This window comes from Xenia sp. Carnegie-2017, unplaced genomic scaffold, assembly GCF_021976095.1.
Source record: "Xenia sp. Carnegie-2017 unplaced genomic scaffold, XeniaSp_v1 HiC_scaffold_14, whole genome shotgun sequence".
Taxonomy (NCBI): domain Eukaryota; kingdom Metazoa; phylum Cnidaria; class Anthozoa; order Malacalcyonacea; family Xeniidae; genus Xenia; species Xenia sp. Carnegie-2017.
This window is the reverse complement of record NW_025813447.1, coordinates 10,684,560-10,700,649: the sequence shown is the minus strand read 5'-3', so window position 1 is coordinate 10,700,649 and position 16,090 is coordinate 10,684,560. Positions and strand designations below refer to the sequence as shown.

General features: G+C 33.5%; 2 protein-coding genes and 2 long non-coding RNA genes across 5 annotated transcripts; 2 read left to right on the top strand and 2 right to left on the bottom strand.

Moving 5' to 3' along the window:
• Nucleotides 1–81: 81 nt before the first annotated feature.
• On the top strand, nt 82–4,663 carry LOC124435560 (uncharacterized WD repeat-containing protein alr2800-like). The gene is made up of 4 exons (XM_046985561.1): nt 82–650; nt 1,547–1,974; nt 2,135–2,238; nt 4,260–4,663. Exons 1-4 carry the CDS (start codon nt 353–355, stop codon nt 4,366–4,368), a joined length of 939 nt encoding a protein of 312 aa, XP_046841517.1. The 5' UTR covers nt 82–352; the 3' UTR covers nt 4,369–4,663.
• Nucleotides 1,546–3,870, bottom strand: LOC124435624. The gene is made up of 2 exons (XR_006945100.1): nt 3,525–3,870; nt 1,546–1,951 (listed from the first exon to the last, which is right to left on the bottom strand). It is a non-coding gene; the product is annotated as an uncharacterized LOC124435624 (long non-coding RNA).
• Nucleotides 4,664–4,887: 224 nt separating the features above from the next.
• LOC124435610 lies at nt 4,888–6,097 on the bottom strand. 2 transcript variants are annotated; one of them, XR_006945085.1, is made up of 3 exons: nt 5,925–6,097; nt 5,160–5,271; nt 4,888–5,063 (listed from the first exon to the last, which is right to left on the bottom strand). It is a non-coding gene; the product is annotated as an uncharacterized LOC124435610 (long non-coding RNA). The 2 variants fall into 2 exon arrangements; XR_006945086.1 differs by having other exon boundaries at nt 4,888–5,271.
• A 2,274-nt stretch (nt 6,098–8,371) lies between these two features.
• LOC124435256 lies at nt 8,372–14,538 on the top strand. The gene is made up of 4 exons (XM_046985195.1): nt 8,372–8,691; nt 13,787–13,888; nt 13,962–14,258; nt 14,333–14,538. The coding sequence occupies exons 1-4, from the start codon at nt 8,688–8,690 to the stop codon at nt 14,536–14,538; spliced, it is 609 nt and encodes a 202-aa protein (XP_046841151.1). The 5' UTR covers nt 8,372–8,687.
• Nucleotides 14,539–16,090: the final 1,552 nt, after the last annotated feature.

Sequence of the window (16,090 nt, the reverse complement as noted above, 5' to 3'; positions counted from 1 at the left end):
ACGGTCACATTCAGCAAAGAATATATTGCGTGTCTTACTTTGTAACAGGTGTCGACAGTGAACATAAACAACACTTCATTTACATATAGCTGCTTGAGCACTTCTCGAGAATCATACAGCGTTTAGTCAACGGATGACAAAGTTGTAGCTATTATGAAAATACTGTAATTATATTGCAGGCAAAATCTGTTTGTTAACCACATCATTCGATCACGCGTATTTGGAGCGACCACTAAACTACAGAAACGCCGACGTTTCGTATAATTCATTCATAGTTTACATCAATGACGAGATAAAACAAGTTATTTTACTGAGTGCATATTGATCAATACTGTCATTTATCCATGAAAAAATGGGTCAAAAGGAAAGCACGCCATTCAAGGGAGACATAATTCGAAGTTTAGAAAGACACGAAGGACCCGTACTTCACTGTGCATTCTCTCCTGATGGTAAAGTCTTAGCTAGCTGTTCTACGGATAAAAATGTGATACTTTGGAATGTTGTGACAGGAGATATAATGTATACTCTGAAGGGACACGCAGATGATGTAACATATTGTTGTTTTTATGAAAATGTTCTTACAACGTGTTCAAAAGACAGGACGGCCGTTTTGTGGGTCTATGAACATGGAAGATGTGCCTCGCGTCTGGGTGAGAAAAACTATTGATTTATTCTGCGAATGCTTTGTTCAGTGAATTATAGGAACACAAATTTTCTAACATGATCATTTACCTACACATGCAGGTTTCATGCTGACTTTAGGATGTTTTCTTACAAGAAGTTTTTTACAAGATCGGACAAACTTGCAATGCAATATCCTAAATCTACAAAACATCGAGCTTTCTGATGTACTCACACGCACGAATGCAATGAATAAACTTGACTTTATCGTCATTCGAAATAAATAAATTAAATTTCAGAAAATCGTGTTGTATATGTAAAATAAGAAGTTGAAACCCGCTAAAGGATGTAATTTATGATTTATGAGCACTGTCACAATAGCCAATGTCAATTAAATAACAGTGGTAGTCTTCACAAGAGTTTCACAGCGCTTGTGTTGTTGAAAATTTACATACTTAATAAATTCTAACGCATAATATATTCCATTGAAGTTTGAATTTCAAGTTCTCAGGGAGACAGTTTTAAAACTATCGATGACAAATAGGTGAAAATTCAACCGTAAGATTTACAAGACGAAATCAAGATTTTTTTAAGACTTCAAAATATCGTAAAATTTTTTGACTCGACGAGGATGTTTTTTGTGTCTAACCGAATTCCGAACATATTTCTTTCTCGTTTTTATCACTTTGCTGGTTCATGTCATTGTGAGCATTTAGGCATAATTGTTTACATAGCTTGCTTTGATCTGTTCAGGCCGCTCTCCTCGGTACTTATATGCTGCAGTAACTTAAATACGGTTGTCCAAGCCTATTATATCTGGTAAAAAATCACTGAAACTTGTCACAATGACTTTAGTCAAAGGTAGAATTTCTGTCAAGTTTCGTGCCACAGTGACATCTTAGTAATTTCTTTTTCTTCATTTTAGCAATTCATTCTGCAGCTGTCAACGCATGCGCAATATCGTCATCTGGTCAGCACTTAGCAACATGCTCAGACGACAAAACAATACGAATAATAAAATTTTTACCGGGAACCGGTGCCTTTGTGGACGGATCAAAAATTACATCGCTTATCGGACATCGCGATGCCGTTAACGATGTAAAATTTTCTCCCGACGGTCATTATTTAGCGAGCGCTTCCCACGACACAACAATTAGAATATGGCAGACAGAGACTGGCGCATGTGCAATGATACTAGACGACTCTATAGGGGCTGTCAAGAAACTGTGTTACTCACCTCTAGAAGGTCACATGATGAGTATATCAGGTCCAGGAAACTTTGTGAGTGTGTGGAACACAACATCTTATGTGGTAGAGAAGGTCTTGGAAGCTGACAACGGTACAGAGATTCAGGTATATATCATGCAATAAACACGTAAATTACTACTTCTGTAATGTTGATATTTAATGCCGAGAAAAATGGTGGAATCTAAACGCAAAATTCAAAGTTTTTGCTTGTGTGTTTCATATGCGAAAAAAACAGATGACGAATTTAGTGAACTTTATTTTACAGAACATAGCTATAACACCAGACGGAATGGTAATTATTGGGCTGTCCGAAGACAACAAAATCACACTTTGGGCTACGATGACAGATAATTGTGTGCCTAAACGAAGGTTTGTAAAAATGAAATGATTTATTGAGGTTTTGAGGCACTCGTTCCGACATTCAATCAAAAAGACATGATCGCAAAACTGACGTTTTTGAAGAACTGATCAACCAGTGCAGTAAGAATATACGAGTTAAGCAAAAAAGCATTTAGAAGACTTTAATTGATTATTATATACGGATATTGTAACTGCATTTCAGAGAAATTACATCGGGATTTCCAGTGCAGTAAGAATACGAGTTAAGCAAAAAAGCATTTAGAAGACTTTAATTGATTATTATATGGCAAGCGTCACTTCCGAAAACATGGCGCGCTTTGATTGGTTCAGAAACATTTTTGCCAGTCCATTATTTTCCCGTAATCGACCATGGCCCGAAACGCGTAATTTTACTGTCAAATGCAAACAAACTTCGTAATGCAGAGCAAAACGCAAAATAAACGAAACAAAAAGCCATTTACGAATGTGATTCGAAGGAAAAACACTTGGAAAACAGTTAAACTATCCAAACGATACAATTTGAAAAGATTAATTTTTTATGGACGAAAACTAGAAAAGTGAAAGCCAACCCGCAAAAACAGCAAGGGCGAGAAAGAAGGCAAGCTTTGTTTCAGGTGAAATAATGCCATGTAATAATCTTTTTAATAACGTCGCTTTCGCGGTCTTTACTGAGAAATATCAGACCTTTGTCTTTTCTACAAACCTTGCCCTACGGGCTCGGTCTGTACAAGAAGACATCAGTCCGATATTTCTCCGAAAAGACCTCAAACTCGGTTATTAATGGCTTAGTATTGTAACTGGATTTCAGGGAAATTATATCGGGATTTCGGGGTGACTATGGTTGAATTCGAAGGAGCTAGTTGGTAGCAGAATTTTGGGCTCATACAATTATCTTTAAGTACTCGCACGCCCTATTTAATTCTCACCTTGTCTTGAAACAAAAGAAACAGTTGGGGTTACCCAGATAATATGCAAACAATGGCAGCAATTATATTAGATAATCAAAGCGAATATATAAATGACTCTGTTCAGTATAGAGTCACTCATTATTCAAAAATATGAAGACTATAGACTAAAAAACAGTCGATAAGTAAAAGAAAAACATCAAAACGCAGAAACAGCTGTCATATATACTCAATACACACTTATCATCGTATCAAATATTTAAATGTCAGTACACTTTCACGATACTTAAAATTTATCTTTATATTCGGTACCTTCTTTAAGTTACAGCATTCTTTATTAACCTCTTCTACAAAACACTTTCAAAGCCTCGGTAAAAGTACATTACTTACACGTTTGTAATTGAAAACAGCAGCGTGCTTCAGTGTCCCATCCTCGTCATTATTGAAACCCAAAATGAAGCATTCGACTGCCTGGCGTAAACTTTAATTACTGTACTCACAGATTACCAATTGCCGAATTATCAAAGTCATTGTATCTCTTAATTCTCAAGTGAAGGTAGTTATTGTTTAGCAATGCTAGAGAGCATGAACACTTCTGCTATTGTATACACAATACATATGCATAAAGAATTGTTAATGAGTTCAATAGAGTTATTAATATGAAATTCAGCAGTATTATTCTATTGAAATGCTGTCACTGTTTGCTTATTGGTGGGTTGCAACCATTCTCCTGAGAGTAAGAGAACAATGGAATGCTGGCCATGTTGGATGAAATTTGCATTGTAAATAAGGAAAATCCTTTGTTAAAAGCAAGCAACCTTGCAAACCAAGAATAGCTTTGATTACCCTACGTTTTAACTTTCCTTCACTTTTGATGAATTTGAGACATGCACTCCTATATATATAGGGAGAGAGCATGAAAAAATACTGAAAAGTGTATTGGTGAGTAATTGCAGTTATTTTTAAAAATAATTTTAGTATCGACTAGGATTTTCTGCATGCTGTTGTTAATACGACTTGATCCTTTCTTACATCGCAAAGTTAAGTTACTAAACTTATCAATATTAATGTTAAAGAATGCAAAAGTCGACCCTACCTCAGAAATGTATTTTATTTCACATACAGAACAACTCCTCACGTAAAAGGTGTTATGACAATTGCTCTGCATGACGATGGCAATGAATGGTGCATCGCAACCGCTGATAGAGATGGAGTCATTAATATTTGGAATTAAACGTTTGGAAATAAGATATTTCGTTCAAGCAACAAAATCTGAAATGAAACCATGAAACATCTAGGAGTGGAAAATAATCTCGGAAGAAGATTATGAACATGCTTAACTTTATGAAGGCCAAAAATCACTAAAGGCTGCTTTTTAGCATACACATATAGTAATTGATGTAACTCTAATATGCATGGCATAATTTGACCTTTCAAGTATAGTTTTATTTATTGCGTTGTAACGTTACATAAGTTGAAAGAAATAGGAAAAAAGTTATTAAAATATTTATTTCGAATACAACAAAAAACGAATGAAGAAAAAGTAGAAGAACAATCCAATCAATTAAAACTTACCTGTTTCAACACTGATAAGTGACTCTCAAACATTCGTCGTAACTTCAATATTTTACAAGATAGGATCTGCACATGCGCGAAGGTATTTCTACACTCTTCCTGCGTAGCCCGAGAAAGGCCTATCGCAAATGATCTTGGGGTCTGACGTGCGGAAGCTTTGTACGTATTTGCATCCCCATGTAAAATTTTGATTTATTTTGGATAGTAAATTTCTTTTTACCTTACAATATTTTCATGATTCAATCTAGAAAGGAACTTCTCTTCTCGAGCAATTTTGCGATTTAACAGAACACTTATCTGATTCAAATAAATTCTTTTGATCGCATAGAGATAGCCGTCCAATTTATTATGTACCTAAGCGTATATAAAGCATTTTCAAATCACGTACAAAATTTCCTTCACATGACCAAATTACCGTCTATTTAAAGGATGTATGTAATAAAAAGTTACCTTCACAACTGAAGCAAACCCTCCTGTAATTAACATCCCAAATGTTATGCAGCACAAATGTAACTTTGACGACAAACTGCATAGAACAACTCTTGAACACTGTTCTCGATTACTGTAAATAATCATTACGAAATGTTGATTAAATATTCTGAAGTAATTATCTATGAAATAAATTTACACAGATGATGCAAATTATTTTTTGATTTGGCGGAAGTGATGTGCCATCAGCGGAGATGATGAGTCAGCATGAGCGACGAGTTAGTAATATAAGTAATTAACAATTTAACAGTTGCACGTAGCACATGTCGTCATGGAGCAAGAAATGTCACTCAACTGTTATTGGTTAGTTTCAGTACATTTAATCGCAAATAGCAATGTACTACAAATTATGTAACAACAACGTAAAATTCAGTAAGAGTGAAAAATTCTCTGATAAATTGTCTGCAAAAAATTTCATACGTTTCCCTCCTCGCTATATGATGAAGTATAATTGTAGAAATTGGAAAACTCAAAAGCCTTCTCGTGGCTTAGCAGCTTAGCTCTAAATTTAAAACGGCTGAAGTTGAAGACGAAACGTCGACAGTAATCACCCTTACCATTACTTTCGCGATGGCCGTGTTGAAAAATCATAGCTACGTCTGTCATGCTTATTATAAAAAGCTGACGTCAGTCAGAGTTAAGTTGACTCTGAAGATGAGTACCGCTAAGGTTGTCGAAACGTCAGTCTACATCAATACCAACAGTCCTTCTCAGGACTCTACTAACCTGGACGATCTTCATCCACAAACATGTTATGATACTCCCGGGGTTCAACCATCACTTTATTACTGTTTTGTGTTAGTGACCTGTCATTTTTTTGGTGAAACTTGCCGACATTGTGAAAATATTAGCCTGTTAAGACCAATACATACGTAGAAGACACGCGATATCAATGACTATCGCACACGTGATGACAAACATTGCCTACAGCTGTGAATCGAGGAAAATATTTGGATAAATCGATTCTAAAAGAAGCGTTAAGTTATTTCTAGGCAACCGATGATGTATAAACAATTGACAAGCTTGAAATCGTCAGCTTGCAACGTACCACTTACAGGTCATAAAATTGCCGTGTTTTCCTAACTTATTTTAATTGCATTATTGCCTCCGTGGAGAATATTAATTACGTACGCACTCTCCAAAAACTCGTTTAATGTACTACTTAAATAAATACTACAGCATCAATATTGTTGCCAATGAAGTGCCAGGCAGGAAACGGATTCTCAATATAAATATTAGAGTCCAACAAATAATTTTAAACATAGTCATAAACAATTTGGTTTTATGAAATTTATTAAAAGAGTGACGTTTCGTCTTTACTCAAGACATCTAGTTAGTCTGAAGACACCTAATTAGTCAAGACACATTTTACTCAAGACACCTAATTAGTCTGAAGATGTCTTGAGTAAAGACGAAACGTCACTCTTTTAATAAATTTCATAAAACCAAATTGTTATGACTATGTTTAAAATTATTTGTTGGGCTCTAATATTATATTGAGAACTACATCAACTAATTTCGTTGATAGCGACGACTTTGTCAAATGACATCAATTTTAATTCTTGTGTTTTGATGGATATATATTTCTTTAATGCAAGACTTTTTGTCTTATTTAGATGTCCTTGAAAACATCAAATATACGTGGGTAGTATACATTATGCGCATGGCATTTGGCAAAATATCAAGGCAACTAATTAGAATGCGCATTATATACGTAATATAAAAGTTATATAACAATTGCCAGAGTAGTTAGGAAAAGTTTAAGTCAAGTGTCACATTTCCGTAACAAAGTCGAAAGAAACAGGAAAAAATTTATCAAACAATTTATTTAGAAATATAACTAATAAGAAATGAGGAAAAGTAGAAGAACAATCCAATAAGTTAAAACTTATCAATTTCACCTGTAATAAGTGACTTTATGGTTAACACACTTGATGTTTGTACATTCGATGAATTTTTCACAAGAGATTAATTTAACACATTTTATGTTAACACATTGCGTAATTCGCTGAAAATCTCTACGTGCTTGACATTAAATTTTTAAGATGTATTTTACCTACAACATCGATGAAATTAAATTGACATTAAAACTTCAAATCTAAACATTTATGCACCGAACGATATGACTGTAGTACTTTGAGAACATAGAGATGTTAGCAATAGAAAATTACTTCCTCAATCTCAAAGCAAACTAACACATTCCTTAATAACAATTTTATTCTACATCATATATTTCTTTGTTGGGTACTTTTCCGGCAAAGGGAAGCGCGCCGCCGCTTCGCCCATCACCTAAATCCGCCCCCGTCACATTACCCCTAAATTTCCATTAAAAGTAATTTAGTTTCAGGTATCATTGACTGAGGAATTACTCCAAAGTTAGTTAAAGATTTAAGTAAAATGTTTTGAACCTCGATTGTTTGCATGGAGAATTCTTCAAACTTATTGGCAAAACATCAAGCTAAATCGCTTTCATTTAACAATCACATTTTCGATATTGTGGATGAAAAATTCTAGTTTTTAGTTCACATTCACGTTACTTAGCAAAAAATAATTCGAAACTGACCACAATAGTAAAACCACAATGCGAAACCGAACTGTTATGATAAATAATTACATGCACATAAGCAACCATTTTCATTGTTTAGTTAACGTCACAATACTAACTAAAACGTGACTAAAGATAACCTCAATTAACTTGCCTAGCGCATATCATGTATGATAATGTATGATATAATGTTGTACACCAAACATATGTACTCCAAGATTTTAACATAATTATCGAATCCAATGAAAAACAGATTAGTAGCTACATCATAAAATAATGTATGATTACAACAAAACGAACCGTCTTTTAAAAACTATTTAGAGCTAATGGTCAATTTTACTTGACTTGCCACGGCATTTTCAAATGATTACAAGTTAAGAATGAAAGGGTTTTAAAATAAAATAAAGATATTTGCACAGACAGATTTCTTTATATAGACACAATGCCTTTCCCCATAGTAATAACACCAGGTACTATACTAACCACTATACCACCAAACTCTATTTAGAAAACAAAATGTAACAAATTACATGAACATACTGTGAATGAAGCTTGAGTGAATAATATATTTCTGTAATGAAAAAATCAGGTAGCCACACATGTTTTCGAAAAGATTTTATGTTTTGGACTGAATGCTTTCAAAAACATTATGAAAATTTCCGTCGAAACTGATTTGCGGTTAGCACACAAAAACACATCATCCTTATTCTGACAGCGCATTTCGGAGGCAAGGAAGAACTTTCACTCCTTTCGAACAAACTGGAAGATTCCAGGTAGCAAAAAGTAGAGCAAATAAATAGAACCGACGCTTGGAGATTCATTCATACTTAGTACTCGGCTGCACATACAAGAACAGCTGAAGACTGTCAAAAAATAGCAAACCAAAGAAAATCGAAATTATTGTGAGAAATCGTTCGCTCGCTCATATTGGAAAAAGAAAAGCAATGGGTGAGTCAGAACTACAGTTGTTGTAAAATTATCGGCAGTTTATATATTGGTAAATGTAATGATTTCTTCAGCGAATACTTTTAAAACAATAAAAATGGAGCACATGAATTTAAAATCTTACAAAAAACTGACAAAATTATCTCACAGTAGGGCGGAGCTCTGATCTCATGCAATACTGAATGATAATTAATTTGCAGTAACTCTAACATAAGCCAATATGCGTCATAAGATCTAATCAAGTTAGCTTGCTATTAATAAAAACAGTGCCGGACCGGGTACGTCAAAAAATAAATTACTGCAGCTCCTTTTACAATATATTTACAAGTTTACAAACATTTTAGATGCAAGTGCATTGGTAAACTTATATTCATTAGAAATTTCGAACCAATAGTGTTTTTGAACGTATTTTTCGAATATAAAATCGAATTGAGCTATATAACTTTATTTTGCCGAACGCTGAGTCCGCTTATGATTTAAAAACAAATTTTGTCGGCAAAAAATATTTGGAACTTCAGCATTCATAGACGTTTTCCGCCGTGCAAACAAGGATGACGTTATTACAAAAACTCTCTATACAAAGAGATATTGAAACAATGACGCAAAAAACGTCATTTGCAGTAATCAGTGCGTGACTAACAATGTACGTATTGTATAAAAATACCTATTTTACAAAGTGTTATAAAGTCTTTATTTTCAATGATTAATATTACGTACACATTTACACAATATCTCATCAGATAAGTAAATACGAAAGTATACATACACATAACAATACAAAATTTGCATCTACAGCAAAAGAGTATCTCGGGAAGATATAACGACAAATTCGTCTTGGTTTAGAGTAAAATTTGACGATTCTACTAAAATACTTGTCTGTTTAGCCCACTTGCCTTTGTGAGTACAAATTCGAGCAAAAAAAACTTTTGGCAAGATATAGCATATGACATTTAACGCGCATAGGTGTAGTTAGAGCATGAGTCAGTACAGACAATTTCGTCATCGCCTGTTTAAACGTACTTCGCATACAATTGTAATTGCTGTAATTTCATCAGCGATACCTTCCAACTGATTTGATACATTCCAACTGATTCGATACCTTCCAACTGATTTGATACATTCCAACTGATTCGATACACTCCAACTGATTTGATACATTCCAACTGATTTCATACATTTCAAATGATTTTATACATTCGGATTCCAACTGATTTTATACAATACAAATGATTTACAACACTACCTATTCATAAATAGTTGTAGTTGTTGTAATTCAGGTGATACTTACTAGTATCAAATTTGATCATTTATCGTACAAGAATTCGAAAGTAAAGATGAATTGCCATCGACCATAATCGTTCACGTGTAAATTTCTTATGTTGTAAATGTTGTAAAAGTTGGACAAGTTCAACTTCTAGAACAGCTCCCGATTTGTCTGCGATTAAATTACAACAATGACAACAATGACAACGCGCGTTTACTTATAGTTGTAATTGCTGCAAACGTTCATCACCGATCGAATTACTACAATTACAACTATATGTTAACTAGGCTTTATGGTAAAGTTGGTGCTGACAGACGAAAAACGTTTTCCTGCAGTTTCTTTTATATCATGCACTCTTTATCACACTATCTATTCACAAATTTTTATTCTTTTAGCAGCTCAAGAGATAATTGTTTAATTCTATACATGTGTTAAGAGTATCTTTGTATAAGTCAAGTTTGAATTAATATCTACGATAACATAGCTAGATTTCTATTTTCAAGTTCTTATGTATCGAATGTAGTGTGGAATGTCTGAGACTGTTACAGTAGCATTCCGATTGTTCACACGAAATCTTGGACGAAAACATTCAAAATTTAAAATATTTTACGAGTAAAGCTAAACTATCTTTTCAAAGCATTTCTATAATGCCAGAGACAAATTTAGCTCCTAATATGGTTTGAATTACTGAATGGGAATACCATAGACGCTCACGAAACACAAAGCAACCAATATTGGTCCTTATAATAACCCAGCTTGACAGCAGTCGTGGGCGAATATATTATTTTCATTGCCTGTAATATACAGGTCAATGCATATCAAAGACATGCTGCAATAAATAACTAAAATAAGCAATGATATCGAAACTTTAAAAAGGGAAAACCCATCGAATATTTATGTGTAGATCTGATTAGTTACATAGAAAACTTTATTTTAGTAAAATACAAAACTTCTTCTGACAGCAAGCGGTCAAAAGGAGACTTTTGACAGCAAGCGGTTAAAAGGAGACTACTCAGTCTATTCTTCGGCAAACGACAAAATGAATATCAAATGCTTATGAACAGACATGAAAACCAGGCCGTATGCACAAGCTTAACCACATAGTGGTAAATAATATCTTACGGTGCCCGACAGTGATTGTTTAATATTATACACGATTTATATATGAGTAAAAATATCCTGCAGTCTCAGTTTGCTTTCGGTCTCAAAAAAATCCCTTAAACTACGAAAGAGAGTTGTGCAAGAAGTTAATATTTTTAACCGCTGCATACAAACAGAAACAATCGCTTTAACAATGGAAAAATATGAAGATGTATAACCGGAATATTATTTGTGTAATAATGGCCACCGGCGTACATCGATAATATAATAACTAATTATCATATTACAAAACGATGCTAATATGTAGTATTTGATTGTATATATTGAATAAGTTGTAAATAAATCAACACTGATTAACTAACAGAGCAAGACCCAAAAGATAGCATGAAAGAATTAACGACATTGACTTACTGACGTTAACTTTTGTGTCGTGTTTATAACAGGTTAACCGCATCACGTCCTTCACAGCTATGTACGTATTTTGGTGTTTGTTCACTGTAAAAACAATATCCATTAGGAAACCAACAATGATATCGTGTTAAAAAACTTACAGAGCATGACCATGCAACTCTTGAGATGGCTAGGCTACCGCTTAACAGTTAATAGATTGTCACTGTCGTTTGCAAGAGCTCAAATGCTTTGCTTTGCTGTCTTTTGTCTTCAATTTAAGAAAATATTTTAATTATTGCTGTGATTAGCGTATTTGTCGTGGTGATTGACAATTGAGTAGTTCTTCAAAGAACAGTTGAACACCAAAATGAGGATATTACATAAAATTAAAATGACACGATGCATTTCGGCAAACTGCAGCATAATTTTATAACTATCTTCATTTCAGTTTTCTACAGTTCTTAAGAACTACTTAAATTGTCGTTCACCATGACAAATATGTTAATCACAGCAAAATTAAAGTTCGTGACCACAATAAAGTCTTTGTTTTATAAAAAATGTAATTTCCTAAAACGTCATTGGAACTCATGCAATTGCCTCAATTCAAATCTGACTTTGCAATATTGTGCAGTCACTTTAAACTCTTTCCATACAGGCTATATACACAGTAATAGATTTCTGAAATGTGATTTCCCTACAACATCATTGGAATTGAAGTGCGTCAAAGCTGACTTTGCAATAATTTGAGAGCAATGAGCTGCCTGAATTACTTATTACTTATTTCCAAAACAGACGAGTTGTTTTTTATAGTAACTAACTAATTTGCAATTCTATATAGCTATCAAATAATTTTATGTTCTCGAACAAGTCATGGAGTTCATTTTTGAACAAAGAATGCAATATTGTCAAAAATAATACATATCCAATCGTATTTAGCTGTAGTAATGAAAACAATGATATAAATGTAGCTTTAAAATTTTGTAACATGCAAATAGTTAAATGGATATATAGCCACCGTAGCACACCATAACCCATGACAAACAAAATTATCAAAATCTGCAACAAGCGCTACAATGCGTGTTTGCTCTTCCTATTTTAAAAATATAGCCACGTAAACAATTTGACACATCTTTGTTGCCCGGCTATATAAAAACAATCAAAAAGAAAAATTTACCCCGGAATTTGCCAGAAGCAAATCAACAACTACATCTCAATTAAATAGCTATGTAACTTGGCATTTCGACAATTCATTATATCTGTAAATTCTTCCCATTTCATATTACTCACAAAACATGATAAATTGATAATTCAGTAATGTTTACGTCAAAATATAATGTGCCGACGTAGGATCGTTTAATTGAGAGACATGATTAACAATGTAAATATTTACTTTTTAAGCAAGTTGAGAGGATAGGCCAGCCTGACCATAGTGCAGAATATGAGAGAATAATGAGAGAATAATTATGCTATGGGCCCACGCTTTCAGATTCTTCTTTATGATTTGAATTTTACAGTAACTTAATTAAGTGAAGCAAACAATGGTTTAAGAGTAAGAAATCTTAACATTTCAAGTGCCAGTTTATAAATTAATAACGACATAAATACTTCAATATAAAACTGGTTGATTACAGAGATTTGATGAGTCATCTTCAATGGTTCAGGGATGAATAAACATTGATTGTATAGTAAATAAACAATTAAATGAGAGTACCTACATAATGATTACATATGAATGACATTCCGTTCAAATATATTCATAGTACTTATCAAAATATAGGATGTCTTTGAAGACTAATTTCCATCTCAATTGTGGTTAAAATCTTAAATTTTTGAGGTTTATAAAACCATTCTATTGAAATTAGAGAGTATAAAAGACGTTTCAGAACTCATCATTTATAAAAGCGAAGCTAAGTTGTGATGTATAAGAGAGACAATACACCTGACATTGTACAAGATATCTTTGAGAAATCAGGTTGTAAAAGCAGAAGAAATGGGTGAGGAATGCATGTTTATTAATGATGGAGGAAATGCATAAATTTAGTCTTCAAGAAAATTATTTAATGAATTTCTTATAAATAAGACAGTTAAAGATACGTTCATTAGTGTTGACATAATTCTACGATTTCTTTGATGACATAATTCTACACATTTCTTTGATGACATAATTCTACGATTAATGAATTTATTTTGTTAATAATATAATTGAGTGATTTACTGAAACACAACACACCATAACCCAACATCCCTTGTATTTTTTCACGATAAAATAAATGCTTCATTCATGTGTGTAATAATGAGCATTAAATAATGAATTTTCTGAAAAACAATCTTTGTCTTCTTTAGGTGTCTTTAACAACTTTATATATACATGCATAATATGTGTGGTGTTCATGAGCAAGAATGTGCATAGTAAAACAGAGAACAAGACTACTAACAATAAACCAGGTACAAAAACAAATAATGATTTGAATCATGATGAAAATGAGTTAACATTAATATTCATTTTCTATATTCATAGTCCTCAAGCAAGAAGTTGTCTCAATTTATAATGAAAACTTCACTGACATTCCCAAGGACAGGGAGCCATATTATGTTAAAGTTCAACGATGTGTCATCGATAAAGATAAAATTCCTACATGTTCATTATGTTGGCCCCAACCTATGACATTGACAGAAGTCGAGATTGTCGTTCCTGATTTAAAAAACTACACAAAATTTTACAAATATATTGTATATAATCACACTTCTTGTTACCTGGAAAAGAACTTAACAGCCGTGAACTTTAATCTACACAAGAATCTGTCTTCAAACGAAAGTAAGGACTTCTGTATTTAATTAAAATTTAAACTGAGATCTAAATTTGAAACGCTTTTCCTTTTGTGTTTACAGTTAACGAAACAGAATTTACAACAAAAGTAAAATACAATCCACCAAACGTGAGAACATGTAATGACTATTGCAAGCATCCACAACCTCGTTTTCATCTGCACAGTGAATATACAAAGGTTGTTTTAAATTATCTCTTTATCCCATTCACTCAATGCTTGCCTGGTTGCAAAGCAACAAAAAAGAAAACATCAAAACACAAACCCTAGATGGTTCAACCCTATATGAAGTTGTCAGGAATCACTCATCGTGCAACTTTTGGAATACAAAGTCCATAAAAGTCACCTTCCAATAGCAGACGCAGTGATCCAGGTAAAAATTTTCAATTATGATTGAAAAATTAACCAAAAGCGTACTGTGTGTAATTAGATGTGCACAACTTTTGAGAAAAATTGCAAAATAATCATGTTTTACGATTTGCTTCATGATCTTATTTCCATAAAATTTCTCTACAGAAAGTCGACCCCACGTGCTAAATAAAGGATTATTTGTTTACATCACATCACCTAAATTGATGTTAGTTGCCTTCATTCTCTCGACTGTCCTCATCTCAATACTCATTCTGGACTGTAATCTGTGTCATCGTAAGAAAGGAATAATGTATTCGATAAAAAGTTGTGGAAAGAATGAAGAGTGTAAAGACTGCGTAAGAAGACAGCAAACTATGATAGAAATGGTTTAAGTATCAGTAGTTTTTGTGTCACATTTCTGCTAAAAAGGAAGACATGAATAAATAAAGCATCTGAAATCAGGCCCATCGGAAGCTGTGAGGATTGGGCAGGCTGCAACCCCCTTTCAGTAATTTCCAAAATTGTTGTGAAAATTTAACAAGCCCCAGCTTTTCCCCGAATCTTCTAGGAGAAAGTCATATACCGTAGAGTCTCGAAATAATAAGCTGCCCGGGCTATTTTAATGTTAAAAAGGCGGCTACTTCAATGGTGCAGTTACTTCCAGTCGAATGATATTTCGAGACTCTAAGATATTTGAATTTTCAGATCCCCCAATTCTTACTTAGAGCTTCCAACGGCGGTGAAAACAAGAAATGGCTGAACATTGTGCTGTGCGACAAGATGAATGACGTACAAATCATGACACTCCACGCAACGCTATTAAAGTGTATGAATTGTTTTCAGCAGAAACTGTGAGCGTAATATTCTAATAATTGAATAATATTCTAAAAGCTGTATAACATTTGAACTAATTTCTACCAAGTCAACATTTATACTAGATATTTTTAATTAAATTAAATTTTCTTTAGTGATATTAAACTGGAATTCATGATTACTGGAATACATGTTATGATACTCCCGGGGTTCAACCATTCACTTTATTACTGTTTTGTGTTAGTGACCTGTCATTTTTTTAGTGAAACTTGCCGACATTGTGAAAATATTAGCCTGTTAAGACCAATACATACGTCGAAGACACGCGATATCAATGACTATCGCACGTGATGACAAACATTGCCTACAGCTGTGAATTGAGGAATATATTTGGATAAATCGATTCTAAAGAAGCGTTAAGTGATTTCTAGGCAGCCGATGATGTATAAACAATTGACAAGTTGAAATCGTCAGCTTGCAACGTACCACTTACGTCACAGGTCATAAAATTGCCGTGTTTTCCTAACTATTTTTAACTGCATTATTGCCTCCGTGGAGAATATTAATTACGTGTAAGCACTCCAAAAACTCGTTTGTATACCTTAAATAAAATTACAGCATCAATATTGTTGCCAATGAAGTGCCAGGTGGGAAACGG

Excerpts from the sequence above, each read along its gene's own strand:
- LOC124435256 (XM_046985195.1), top strand. Across the intron at positions 13,889-13,961 it reads GACTACTAACAATAAACCAG|TCCTCAAGCAAGAAGTTGTC; the intron begins GTACAAAAACAA and ends CTATATTCATAG. Across the intron at positions 14,259-14,332 it reads GAATCTGTCTTCAAACGAAA|TTAACGAAACAGAATTTACA; the intron begins GTAAGGACTTCT and ends TTGTGTTTACAG.
- LOC124435560 (XM_046985561.1), top strand. The coding sequence starts at position 353 with ATGGGTCAAAAGGAAAGCACGCCATTCAAGGGAGACATAATTCGAAGT. Across the intron at positions 651-1,546 it reads AAGATGTGCCTCGCGTCTGG|CAATTCATTCTGCAGCTGTC; the intron begins GTGAGAAAAACT and ends TCTTCATTTTAG. Across the intron at positions 1,975-2,134 it reads ACAACGGTACAGAGATTCAG|AACATAGCTATAACACCAGA; the intron begins GTATATATCATG and ends TTTATTTTACAG.